This window comes from Thrips palmi, unplaced genomic scaffold (genome assembly GCF_012932325.1).
Source record: "Thrips palmi isolate BJ-2018 unplaced genomic scaffold, TpBJ-2018v1 HiC_scaffold_15, whole genome shotgun sequence".
NCBI classification, from domain to species: Eukaryota; Metazoa; Arthropoda; class Insecta; order Thysanoptera; family Thripidae; genus Thrips; species Thrips palmi.
In genome coordinates this window covers 10,723,069-10,736,699 of record NW_023144624.1, presented here as the reverse complement: position 1 = coordinate 10,736,699, position 13,631 = coordinate 10,723,069, and the positions used below count along the sequence as shown (strand labels likewise).

Here is a 13,631-nt window from a genome sequence, read left to right as displayed (position 1 = left end):
CCAGGGAACATCCTTCAAGTACAACAACTCTTTCTTTTTTTTTTTGGGCCCAAACAACTACCAAACTTTGCCCATTAAGGAGGCCTCAACATGTGTTCAAAATAAAACTCTTGACATAAAAATTAAATAGAAACTATTTATTACTTGAAATTTACATCTTCCATAATAATTTTACAGAGAAATTCATTAGATTATCAAAGTTGAGCTAAGAAAAATAGTACTTCATAAACACATAAAATTGTATTTGTAATAAACATTAAATATCTCTTACAAAGTTTCTGGTCATGCAAAGATATTACAGTTCTTCAGGAATACTAACAATAATAGTTGAGGACAGTTCATCAAGGACATGAGTAGCCACTTCACATTCTTCTTCACCAGTAGTAACTTCACATTCTTCTTCATTTATAGCTACTTCACATTCTTCACCACCAGCAGCAGCAGCATCCACCTCACACTCCTCTTCAGTTATTTGGCTATGTGCATGCATGATGTGATTAGTGAGGGTCCGTTTTGTCTTAAAATATACAGCGCACTCTTCACAGTGGAATGGAAGCAATGAGTTACTGTGTTCTGCTTCATGGTCATCTCGTTCCCGCACTGAGCGGAAAGCACGGCCACAGACATTGCAAGAAAGCCAATTGGAAACAGATGAATTTTCTTTCTTCTTTCTTTCACTTTTCTCTCCATGTTGTTTTCTGTGCCTGGACAAAGCTGTGGTCCTCAAAGTTTGACCACAAATATCACACACTGAGTAGTGACATTTGTGATGATATCGAACATGTTCATCATGTTTCTGTCGACGAGTGAACTTCCTACCACATTCTTCGCATGTGTAGGTTTTCTCAAAGTGTTCATCCATATGGTAAGTTAAATAATAACGCCGTTGAAATCCTTTTCCACAGACTTCACACATAAAATTCGTATCGTCAGGAAAGTGCAATCGCTTATGCTTTGTTAAGTACTGATTTTGTGTAAAAGCTCTTCCACAAACCTCACATTCAAAAGGTCTCCAATCCAAATGTTCAAGAATATGAATTTCTGCTTTGTAATTCCATCTAAATTTTGCCGTAAGACAAATTTTACACTTGTACTCAGTATCTGATATTTTTTCAATGTAAGGTGCTACATCCTTCTTGTAAGGAGCATCAATTTTGTAGCCATTGGTCTTAGGTCTGTACAGGCCATGACGTTTCATTGTTGACACAGAGACTGGTTTGGCAAATTTCTCCATCATAACAGCATAATTTGGATCATCTTTCTGAATAATGTGCCTTTGAGAGGCAGATCCCTTGTGTCCCTCTTTGCGAGTATCCCTCTTTTTATGGGGTTTAGGAAGACGTAACGTCCTCATGCTATTCCTTACGGCACTACGAGCCCTTTTCAGTTTTGACCATGTAGAGGAGCGACTCCCAGCCCGATCCGAATTAGTTGGGGCCCATGTAGGATCATCAACATCCTCACTGTCTACTTGGAGTTCCACTTTAACAGGCATATCCAAGTCTAGGAATATCATATTCTCTTTACCATCACTTCCTTTGATCACCACCTGCAAAATGAAAAGACGATACACTTACAACGGTGCCAATCAAATATGTACTGAACAAACTTTAGAAGATTTTGTTAGACCCCACCTTTTGACTTGCACCACTATCAACCGGCGAATGCTTTCGCTTTTTGGCTCTGACTTTCCTCATTTTATAACCAGTCATTGGCAGTGTTGATGGGTGCGTCTTTGGTGAAGACTGTGAACCACTTCCACCAAGTACAGCAGAAAGAACTGATTCAACTGGCATGTCTCCTGCATTCTTAATAAGGTACACAAGCTATGATAAGAGAGTAACACACACAAAACATTAATCATTTTGAAAGAGGCACTGTATTGAATACAACTTAAGTGGCATCAACATACCTTAGTGTTTGTTTTAGAGGATGTGATGGAGGCAGTTTCCTCATTTATTTCTTCCTCCGTATTTTGAGTTGAAGTCATTTCCTGAAGATCCTCTACTACTATTGAGATTGGACTAGACATCATTCTCTCAGCTTCAAGACTCCTACAAAATAAAGTTGAAAGTTAAAAATTTCTTAACACTCAATATAGAAAACTGACCAGGAATAAAAAAAGCTAAATCACTTGCTCAGGCAAATATTTGTAATCTATGTTTTGCAATTTTTGATAGAGCCTGCACTGAAATATTCGTTCCTTTCTTTTTGTTGAATACAAATGAGGCGAGACAAAGAGAAGGGTTGATTCTCAAAGAAAGTCAGTTTTATTTTGTAACAAAAATGGTAACAGTCACTTGAATTTCTTTTTTGGTACAACCAGCAATGAGATAACAAATACAGCAATGTCTTAAAAGAAAGTTCATTAGTTTGTAACACTGGTCAAAATATGCAGATAAAGAAAGCAATGTCTTAAAAGAAAGTTCATTAGTTTGTAACACTGGTCAAAGTATGCAGCAAAGTTCATTTCATTCAATCAGTTTTGGTAGAGAGATCTTTAGCAACTTTATTCACAGTTAGTGCTGGACACTTTGCAGTATGCTTTTTCAAATTGGTTGTAGTATTAAATGCTAAAGAGCAGTATCTACAAAGATACAGACCCTGAGATGCATGTCTCTTTGTATGCTTAACAAGTTGCCAGTGAGTATGGAATGAAGATTCACACATAGTACATTTGAATTTTTTAAAAGGCTCATGCCGCATGCGATGGTGGTTAAGAGCAGTAAGCCCGGCGTAGGTTTTACCACAAATATCACAGATATAAGACTGCATACTTAATGGACATATGGATCTATGAACATTAAATGCACTTTTACTACTAAACATTTTTTCACAAAGATCACATTTAAGACGAGGGAGCCCCTTATGAGACTGCTCATGTTCTAACAATTGATATCGTCTCGTAAATTCACGATTGCAGTCTTTACATTTAAATTTGTTGTTTGAATCGTGAACTTTCATGTGCCTTGTGAGGTAATACTTAATACTAAAGGTTGCTCCACATACAGCACAGATGTAAGGTTTTTCAGTAGAATGGTTGGTTTTTATGTGCCTCTGTACCTGAAACTTAAATCTGAAGCTTTTGGAACAGATATGGCATTTAAAACACTTGTGTGAAACTTTCTTGATGAACTCATCTGTGGGGTCAGGAAGAAGCTTCAGCCAGTTTGTTTTCCCATCATCAATTATAATATCAACAGATACTTCTTTTATGTCACAGTCAACATCTTTAGAGCCTGAATCAGAGCTATTAACCAAGGCAGAAGCTTTGTCTGACCTCTGTGCATGCTCAACGGTTTGAATGGGGGTAATAATACCAAGTTCTCTTTTGAACAGAGAGTGCTGAGAGTTTTCAGTAGGTGGGCATGACACACGTACAGTTGCAACATTAGGGTCTAGATCAAGTACTGGAGATATTCCTAGACTTAACTCTTCAAAGTAAGTATTACATGAATTTAAAGTCCTTGACATTCTCACGGCTGAATCAAGTTCCTCAGGAATTTGAACTTGGAGTGGAGTGAAAACACGTTGGGGCATGTTCATATTGACACACTCCGATGACGACAATTTCACTTCATTCAAGTGGGTAGGAATGGAAAACCTGCCACCTCCATTCATTTGATCACTTTCAGATGCAATACCAAAGTGTCCTGATCCTGGTAAAGACAGTGAGCTACTGATAGGAATACTACAGATAGGAGATTCAAAGTTTCCAGTGAATTTCACGTTCATTTGTTCACTAGTTGAAATATTCCTTGTGCTATCAAAGCTATCAGAGACATGACCAGATGAATTTTTAACCACAGGTACAGTACTTGGAAGGGACACAAATTGCATTGGTGTTTCAAAATTACAAGGGTCCACCCGCCGTGTGGGCAAATTTACAACTGGGGTATTTAATTCACTTCTGTTGCCACCACCATCATTGCTATTTTCATCCCCATTGAGTAACTGTGATATTTCCCAGCTCCATGAATCACAAACAGATGACATTGGACTCAAGAGACTATTTGGTAAATCAAGGGAACTGGTTTGGGACAAAGAGGAGGCTCTTCCACTGGGAGTTACCCCTTCACTGCCCAACCCCTGTTGCACCAATTGTTGAATTATATCTTCCTCCTTACTTTCTGCACAAAATGCTTGACGAACTTCATTGTGAGAGAAGAGATTGATTAGGTCATCAAAACTGATATTTTTCTCAGCAGTAGTTGGAGGGAATACTATTTTTACTCCACCCATGTTACGTTGAAATTTGATTTCACCAACTGCCCCAACAATGCTAGCATTTACAGACAAAATTGTGGCTGAATCATTCAAATCCTTGTTTTCCACTTCAGGTACAGAATTGCATCGAATACTAGGATCACAACATATAGATCCAATACCTTGATTACCAACATTTATACTGGGAGTACAAGATTGGCTTAAAAGGGGTTTTTGAAGGTGGGGAACATAAGATTCAATAGCAGATGGATTTTCTGTGAGAGAAACATACGCTTCTTTAGAGGCTGGGTTCTCAAACTGGGAAGAAAATAGTTGTGAGTTCATTAATTTTTCAAACTGTGGATCTACTGAAACATCCTTAACTGGAGTTTGCAGTTGAGTGATAACTGGCCCTACGTCACCAACCACAAGATTATCAGAACCAGGCCTAGTTTCAATGGAAGTGGATGTAAGTGCTGCTGATTCCTTAATGGTTTCCTTCTCAGCAATACTTTTAAGGAGGGGTAACTGCTGATCTTCTGGCAGGGGAAACCCATTCATATGAATGCTGCCACCTTGATCCAGCGAGAATTCTTCTCCTTGTAAATTAAAATTTGGAGATGTAAGAGGCTGGGGCTCTGAACAACATGACAATTGGGACACTGTTGGTTGACTATCAGTTTCACCACAAAGTAGAACATCCATCTCTTTCCTGAATGTTGGGCTGTTCTTTTCAGAATCACCAAAGATGGAAATGCCTAACGAATTTTCGAGGGCGGTTTGATCTTCATTGTCTACGGACTCATAAAGATGTAACTGCGGAAGTGACGGATGCAATGGTTCAGGGTCCTTCGCTATCACACTCCTCTCTTCTTTGTCATTGCAGTTTGATGCAACAGACCTGAAAGGAGACAATTTAATGTATGTATATATAAAGATATTATTGTTTTCAAACTGCACAAACTGAAGAAAATGAATGCATCAGCAGCATTTGAACTGAAATGTTGGAAGAGTAAGGAAGTTTCAAGCAAGTTCAAAATGCAAAATAAATAATGCAATTGACATTGGGAAATAATAATTTAATCTAAGGCACCTTTTTTTTTTAGAAAAACAATTAGAACAAATGTGGAGCAAATGAACCCAGATTACATAATAACAAGAGGGCTCAGTCTTTGCTGGTTTACTTTCTTTTCTTAGATTTAATCATACATACATTCAAGAGACATTTATTTATTCACTCAATTCATTCAGTCCAAATCATCTGAGCCATCTGATTCATCCTCTTCGTCCTCTTCATCTACATGATATTTGTAACTTTTCTTTTTAATTGCTTTCAAAGAAACTTCTGCAGCCCCCGTTTTGTTTCCTTGTTCTTGACAAACCTTTGAATGATTGTGAAGAAATGCAAATGTTGCAAACTTTTTTCCACAGTGACAGTGCATTAATCGTCCCATGTTATGAACTTGTCTGTGAGCTCGTAGCCTACTCTTGGAATTGTATGTTTTCCCACATTCAGCACATTTAAAGCCCCCAACGTGATTATTACGGTGCTCATTTAAACGGCCAACACCAGCAAATGACTCTCCACAGATATCACAGACAGCTGTCTTTTCCATATGAACATCTAAGAAATGTTTATTACAGTTGGCTTTTGTATAGAAGCCCTTGCCACAAGCATCACATTTAAAGGGAGGTTCTTGTGATGTGTGACGCATTTCATGGCCTCTCATGACAGCTAGAGACCTGAACTTTGCACCACACACGCTACAAATGTAATCTGGAGATCGAGTGTGTTTAACCTTCATATGTTGAGTTCGTAAAAAGTTTGTGGCAAACTTTTTACCACATTGAATACATTCAAAATTACATTTCTCAATAAAATGTTTAGAAATGACATGATATTCACATCGTTTTTTGTTTGAAAGAATGACACCACATACTTTACATCTATACTGAGGAGGATCAGTTGATAAATTCTCCACATGGCTTGCTGCCTCTGGGCATGCTAACTTATTGAACTCTTTAGGGCGTGCTCTCACCGCAAGAATTTTCTTTTTCTTCCTCTGTTGGCTAGTCCGACTGCTTTTCAGTACAAATACATTTGTTTTCCTACTATCAGGTGTTCCACCGGTTGATGGATTGGAAGACACAGTCACAGGAGAGGGCAGTCCAGGAGGATAGTTACTAACAAACAGGCCACTTGATAATTTCACTGGTGGACTACTGGATTCTGAGAATGTCATACTTTCTTTAACAGAAACTTTGGGTAAATCTTTGTCAGATTCAGGGTAACAGATCAGAATTACAGGAGGAACAGGTATGAGATCCAAAGGTGTCTTCTCAGCATCATCTAATGGAACTAAATCTCCATTGTTCAATTTGATAAATGGAACAGGTTTCCTCTTTAAATTTGAAGGCTTGTTCTTTTTACTCAGAGTAAGATTAGTTGCTTTCTTGGCGACATCCACCTTTGCACCCACAGTTTTGCTTTCAGGCATTACAGAAGGAACAGGTATTTTATCAGAGGGTGTCTTTTTAACATTATCTAATTCAACTATATCTCCATTGCTTAATTTGATAAATATTGATTGTCTAGAAAGGCTACTTAAATCTGAAGCAATATTCTCTCCTAGAGTGGGCTTAGTTTTTCCAGTATTAATATCCACTTCAATAGCCATAGTCTTATCTTCAGTCATAATAAATGCTCTTCCCTTGGCTTTGGGTTTCGAAGTCGAAGTCACTGCCTGACTCTTCAGAACCTTGACTTGGTGATGAGGACTGAAAATATTCCGTTGCTCTTCACATGATTCCTTAGCAGTTGATACATTTTCAAGCCTGGTTGATCTTGTTATGGTTTTGCCTTCTTCTGTATGGGGTCTAGTGGAACAAATTGGGACTAAGCTGGGTGCTGATATGGCAACTTTGGATATGTCCACTTTTGAGTTTAATAAAGGCTGATTGACAGTTCTACTAATTGGAACAAGAGAAGGTGTTGGTAAAGACTTGAACGTCTCAGAGAAACCTTTCATTGGAGAGGATAATTTGACAATAGGCACTAAAGGTGGGGCATGCTGAGAAATGCTTTTTAAAATTGAAACAAGAGGAGGCCCAGTCTTCGAAGCTATGTGAGAAATTTTGACAAGAGGTGGAGGTTTGAGGATCACAGCAGATGTAACATTAGTATCAATCTGCTTCTGATTGGTCTTCTCTATGGAATCCAATTTTGCCTTGTCTATTTGTAAACAAAATGGCACCTGAGCTGGAGCCAAGTTGTCTTTGGCAAGGCACTGATTTTCAAAACTCAAGTGTTTTACACATGTTTGCATTGAGTCCTCCTTCTGTTCAGATGTCAGGTCCCCCAAAGGAAGTATTTTCTTTCGCTCACTGGCAGCCAATGAACTGCAAAGGAAAAAGGTATTACATGGAAATGTGTGATAATATAGTTTCTTTTCTATCCTAATTATTGTTGTCCTAAGATAAGACGAAGGTCCACGAATGAAAGATCATTTTCAGCAACACTTCTCCAACTAGAAATGAAACTGTCACACTATTTTCTTGAAAATAGATTGATCTATTTGTGTTGGGAGAAAACCCTAGATGATGACAATCAAAACTCATAAGTACATGATGGCTGACCCTCAAAAGACTCAAAAGACAACAGTTCTGATAAATTCTCTATCTCTGGGTGATCCTCTCCAAAACAAAGTGAATGATCTATGAAAGCTGCACACTTAACACAACACATCACTTCATAATGTGAACAGTACCTTAGTGCATTAGTGTTACTATAAAAGATGTATAAGATAAGAAAACCAATATTGTTACAAATGTTACTCTGAAGTAACATTAACACATTCCTGCAGTGCATTCCAAGAAAACCCCCAAACTGAAATAAAGTTTATAATAGCAAAACAAGTTTTGGAAAAACAACAAAATCAATGACTGAGCAAGGTTTTAGTTTTCATTGTATAAATTTGGTCAGAGAATCCAATTCCTCACAGACTTCAAAATTCAACTACCGACTTCCGACTTAAGATGTATAAATTTCTAGCTTACCTTTCTTCGGTGTTGTCTTGATCAATTTCAGTTATCATATAGCTTTCATCTGCTTCTTCCACTGCTCCCGCTTCTACTGCTTCAACTACTTCCATATCTTCCACGCCATTATCTGGTCCTTCTTCTTCATAGTAGTAAACTTCCTCTGTTTCGGCTTCATAATTGTGTTCATCGTCATGATCATAATCATCATCATTAGTAGCCTGAAACACATCGTGTACAATAAGTAAGACATCAACAGTGTAAGAGCCACATTATAGGAAGATATGAGGCTAAAGCACAAGTCGACTTAGAAATTTCAAGGTTTGAAACACAGAGAGGATGCTAATAAGTAAAGACAGCAAAATATGCAACACTTCGTAAACATACCTCCTCATCTTGATTACCCTGAATTGACTTTTGCATAGCACATTCTATTGAGAGAAATTCTTGTAGTCTATCTTGCGTATCATGACATTGTTGGTAAAATGTGGCGTACCCTGTAAGTTTATCGTGACACAGAGTGCAAATTCCAGTTGGCAAACCATCGCCTTGAGTTATCTGAAAAGATAAGCAGTTGAGATTAGAGAGGAATCAGATGAATAATTGTAAGCCAAACTGGTTTCATATAAAAGGTGGTTAATTTTTTTTTTTTCAAAATTGAGTAAACACAAATATACCATGATGCTTTGAGAGGCAAATAATTTTAACCTTACATTCAATCGTAATCTAAAATTATATAAAGCAGACAGCTTGAAGTGAGGAAGAACATAAAGACCACATTACTTACTGCTATTCTGACGGATTGTTCGATTTTGAAGAGAAGCTCTTCTTCCTGGCGCTCGTCATCGAACAAATCAAAACATTCTCTATCGTCTTCGCCACAGAGACGGCATAGATTTGACAGACCCTCTTGAACGAGTTCCTGCATCTTGAATAATTTGCCCACCAGTACAAATAAAGTTATTCACATTTTCTCAATATTTTCTCAAAAGGATGACTAAACTTTAAAAAGAAAATAAGTCACATATTTCAAAGATCGCACTAGAATCTAGCAACAAACATACGCTGAGCGCCCTGAGTGCATCTTGGAGAACAGGGTGCCCTGCGAGAGGCTAGGCTAGGCCCGAACCGCCGCGCCGAACCGAGACCCGGGGAGTAGAGACCCGAGGCGGGCTCTAAATGCAGGGCCGCTTTGTGGGCACATTTTCAGCCTTGTTAAGCTCTAGAGGGGCATCTAGAGGGGCAAAACCTTGGGCTTGGATTAAAGCTAGATGCTTGAACTATTACCCTGTGGATTTATTTTAAAACAGGGTAGAAAATATTCGCACTCTCCTTACAAAGTCATCACATCACCTTTCGGTGATTCGAAGTCACCGCCTGCTAACGGCCTGTGGACGGCCCACTTTGTAAGGAGAATGCAAATATTTCCTACGCTAATGTCTTAAAATAAATGCACAGAGTCATAGTTCAAGCCTCTAGCTTTAATCCAAGCCCAAGTTTTTGCCCTTCTGGAGCTTAACAAGGCTGAAAATGAGCCCACAAAGCGGCCCTGCAGATAGCGCCCGACGCGGATCCTCGCCGCTGCTTCCTTTTTTGTCATTTCCAGGTTTAAAACCGGCTAATCCGTGATAAAAGGTGCTCGATTTACTCAAAAATGTCTTACTGATTGCGCCTCAATATATATGTTTGATTACATATCCTTTAATTCTGAGTATTTTCGTTTCTTCAAACTCCTACCGACCATGGTCAGAACGCCAGACCGAGCGTTCGTTCCCGAGCCGAAAAGCTAGCTCTCCTGCCAAGTTACATGCTCTCTCTGCCTGCAGCAGAGCGAGCGGGCCCAGTGCTGTGAAAATGGCGGCCAGCATTGCCGGTGTGTTCACTGACGATCTCAAACATGCTATTGAAAGTTGTAAGATCCTTGTTGTCGGCGCCGGCGGGATTGGATGTGAAATTCTTAAGAACCTCGTCTTGTCTGGTTTCAAAGATATCGAAATCGTAAGTCTCAGTTCATGACAGGAACCTGTTGAAAGCTACCCCTCAGAACCTCACTCATGACGTTTGTCTGTCGACTTTTTCTACAGCAGCGAGATTATTATTATTGTTAATAAACGCTTTGTTCCTGTGTTTTCAGATTGATTTGGACACCATCGATGTGAGCAATCTGAACAGACAATTTCTCTTTCAAAAGCAACATGTTGGCAAGTCCAAAGCGCAAGTCGCTCGCGAGAGTGCTCTCAGCTTCAACCCTGATGTCAACATTGTGGCCCATCATGACAGTGTCATGAAGTGAGTTCATCGTCGTTCATTCTTCAAAATCTGAAGTTTAACATTCGATTTTTTTATTTTTAAAAAAATATTTGTTTTGTGAATTTAGTTAACGTTTCATTTCTTGCAGGCCTGAATATAGTGTAAACTACTTCAAGCAGTTTAAGATGGTATTGAATGCCTTAGACAATAGAGCTGCTCGTAATCATGTGAATCGAATGTGCCTTGCTGCCGACATTCCTTTGATTGAAAGTGGAACAGCTGGATATGATGGACAGGTAGGTTGATTGTGTCAACTAATCAAACTTTTTAATTTACAAAATTGAATTTTGTCTTATTTGACATTTTGTCTCAAGGTGGAATTGATCAAGAAAGGGATGACCAAGTGTTACGAGTGTGAGCCAAAGGCCGCTCAGAAAACTTTCCCAGGGTGTACAATTCGCAACACTCCTTCTGAACCTATTCATTGCATTGTTTGGGGTAAACATCTCTTCAAGTAAGTTAGTGCCAATATTTGTCCTCCATGGTATTCATGTAGCCTGGATGAGCTCACGTGGTTTTGAACAACTCCTGTAAAATATTGAAGTTTGCATTACTACGGCCTGTTTCAGTCAATTGTTTGGAGAATACGATGCCGACAATGATGTTTCTCCAGACACTGAAGATCCAGAAGCTGCTGGTGTGTTCAATTTTTCTAGTGTAAACACTTTTGTTGTTGATTTCCTCACTGACTACTACACTATTTATCAATATCAGGTTCAGCTGGAGAGTCCGCAGCTAAAGGCAAAGCTAATGAAAAGGGTGACATTGAGCGAGTCACTACAAGGCAGTGGGCCCAGCAGAGTGGTTATGACAGCTCAAAGCTTTTCCACAAACTCTTTCATGATGATATTGACTACCTTCTTAGTATGCACAATCTGTGGGAGAAACGTCGCAAGCCCACTCCTCTGAAAATGGACCAACTTCCGGATGCTGGTAAAGTGAAAAATCTGGTCCATTCCTGACACACTTAATTTTTTTTTTTTTTGTGTTATACCTTATGTGTTTTGCACCATAGTTGCAGGTAGCAGCAAAGATAATCCTGCTGAAGGACTCAAGGATCAACGTCCATGGAGTATTGTAGAGTGTGCCCAAATTTTTTCTCGCAGTCTCAAGGAGCTAAAGAATAAATTTGAGGTAACAATCCACTTCTTTGTTTCAAATGTTTGTGCCTTGCCCATCACTTGGACACTGCAGTCATATTTTTCTCAAATGTTGTTGTTTATTACAATCAGCTATCTTTTCATATATTTATTTATTTTTAAATCTCTTGCCAGGATCTTCAATCGAAAAACAAGGATGATCACTTAGTTTGGGACAAAGATGACAAAGATGCCATGGACTTTGTGGCTGCCTGTGCCAACATAAGAGCATACATTTTTGGCATTGCCCAGAAGACAAGGTTTGATATCAAATGTAAGTATACTTTGATAGCACCATTCAACATAAAACCCTTTTCCCATATTAAGTATTATTCCTTTGTTTGCTATGTTTAGCTATGGCTGGCAACATCATCCCTGCCATTGCGACAACCAATGCAATCATTGCTGGTCTGGTTGTACTTAATTCGTTCAATGTGCTGCGAGATCAGCTAGAAAGCTGTCATTCAGTTTATTGCCGGTTAAAACCAAATCATAGAGGGCAGCTCATTGTTCCAGAACGGGGTCTAAATCCTCCCAATGAAAAATGCTATGTGTGTCGTGATTCTCCTCAGGTATGATGGGCTTCTTTTGTGTTACTTTCAATGTTCTCACTGCACACTTTCTCTTGACTTTAAGTCTCTTATTGCATTTCTTACATTGCAGATTTCAGTTTGTGTAGATGTTAACAAACTAACAGTGAAAGAATTGGAAGAGCGAGTGTTGAAGTCTTTACTGAATATGGTGCAGCCAGACGCTGTTAAAGACTCAACAGGGGATGTTATCATCAGCAGTGAGGAGGGGGAAATGGATGGAATCCATCACAAAACTCTTGCAGAAATGGGAATTTTGGATGGCTCTGTCCTTTCAGTTGATGACTTTGTTCAGACTTATAGCTTGAAAGTTATTGTGAATCACAGGTAAACTTCTTTTACATCAAACTATTTTTCACATCTAAAACATTAAAGTTCCTTTTTGTTGTTATTTCCACTTCAGCTACTTAACATAACGTGATATTTTGACCACAGGGAAGCTGAGCATAACAAACCGGACATAGAGCTTATTGGTGATCAAAGTAAATGTCAGCCCAAGGAGGAGGGAGAAAAGACCAATGGTAAGTTGTGTATTGTATTTATATCATATCATGTCTCTGTCTTTATTTTGGGGGTAACTAGCAAGGTGAAAATTATTGGGTGGAAATCTGACAAGAGTTTTCAGATGTATGGTTGTGCTTATTGAGCAATGTTTGTCTTCGTTTTGTTATATCTTTTCCTTTTTCCTCACTAGGGGCATCAGGTGATAAGGCTGCAGAAGAGGAGGATGACCTTATGTTGATAGATGAAATCAATGAAACACCTTCAACTAGTGATCGTAAGCGAAAGCAAGACCCATCAGAAGAAAGCCCAGCATCTAAGAAGTTGCGTGCTGCTGGTGCAGTTGATCATGATATCATTGTCCTGTGAGACTTTTACAGCATTTGAATTTTGCCATGTGAGTGCAACTTTTCAAATACTTTTAATGCTCTCTTGCGACTGCATTTTTTTCTGTTACATTCTTTTTCATATAATTGCAGATCTGACGTTTTTATTCTTTTGGTTTTCCTTCCTCACTCATTCTTATTGTTAAAAATAAAGCTACACGGCAGCATGTTGCTATCATGATATTGCTTGCACTTATTTATGCCCTCCTGAGGGTTAGTAATCAGAGTGAAATCTTGTTTTGTTTTATTAAGAAAGCCTCAATAAATTACCTTAGTACTGAAGATTTGGGTGTCAGTTAATCTCAGCTTTCCTAACAATGTCAAGCACAACTTTTATTTCCTAATTGTGTAAAAAAAAAAAAGAAGACAATACTGTACATTAAAATACATAAACAAAGCTAAAAATCAAAACTTAAATCCCCCAAAACCCATTCAGAAATGCCAATGTGGATCACTCCATG

At 38.6% G+C, this 13,631-nt stretch overlaps 3 protein-coding genes across 5 annotated transcripts; 1 reads left to right on the top strand and 2 right to left on the bottom strand.

Moving 5' to 3' along the window:
• Positions 1–295: 295 nt before the first annotated feature.
• Positions 296–2,470, bottom strand: LOC117641215 (zinc finger protein 43-like). The gene is made up of 4 exons (XM_034378367.1): positions 2,445–2,470; positions 1,913–2,054; positions 1,635–1,826; positions 296–1,549 (listed from the first exon to the last, which is right to left on the bottom strand). Exons 1-4 carry the CDS (start codon positions 2,468–2,470, stop codon positions 296–298), a joined length of 1,614 nt encoding a protein of 537 aa, XP_034234258.1.
• Positions 2,248–9,378, bottom strand: LOC117640990. Of its 2 annotated transcripts, none has more exons than XM_034378070.1 (4): positions 9,032–9,378; positions 8,632–8,802; positions 8,263–8,465; positions 2,248–5,107 (listed from the first exon to the last, which is right to left on the bottom strand). In XM_034378070.1, exons 1-4 carry the CDS (start codon positions 9,170–9,172, stop codon positions 2,476–2,478), a joined length of 3,147 nt encoding a protein of 1,048 aa, XP_034233961.1. In that variant the 5' UTR covers positions 9,173–9,378; the 3' UTR covers positions 2,248–2,475. The 2 variants fall into 2 exon arrangements, with proteins under 2 accessions (XP_034233961.1, XP_034233962.1); XM_034378071.1 differs by lacking the exon at positions 2,248–5,107 and adding an exon at positions 5,265–7,605 and having other exon boundaries at positions 9,032–9,368.
• A 692-nt stretch (positions 9,379–10,070) lies between these two features.
• On the top strand, positions 10,071–13,454 carry LOC117640995 (SUMO-activating enzyme subunit 2). 2 transcript variants are annotated; one of them, XM_034378082.1, is made up of 13 exons: positions 10,071–10,242; positions 10,379–10,533; positions 10,643–10,790; positions 10,869–11,008; positions 11,124–11,191; positions 11,269–11,487; positions 11,570–11,688; positions 11,829–11,967; positions 12,048–12,265; positions 12,357–12,610; positions 12,719–12,804; positions 12,978–13,181; positions 13,264–13,454. In XM_034378082.1, the coding sequence occupies exons 1-12, from the start codon at positions 10,099–10,101 to the stop codon at positions 13,151–13,153; spliced, it is 1,866 nt and encodes a 621-aa protein (XP_034233973.1). In that variant the 5' UTR covers positions 10,071–10,098; the 3' UTR covers positions 13,154–13,181; positions 13,264–13,454. The 2 variants fall into 2 exon arrangements, with proteins under 2 accessions (XP_034233973.1, XP_034233972.1); XM_034378081.1 differs by having other exon boundaries at positions 12,978–13,454.
• The last annotated feature ends 177 nt before the right edge of the window (positions 13,455–13,631 follow it).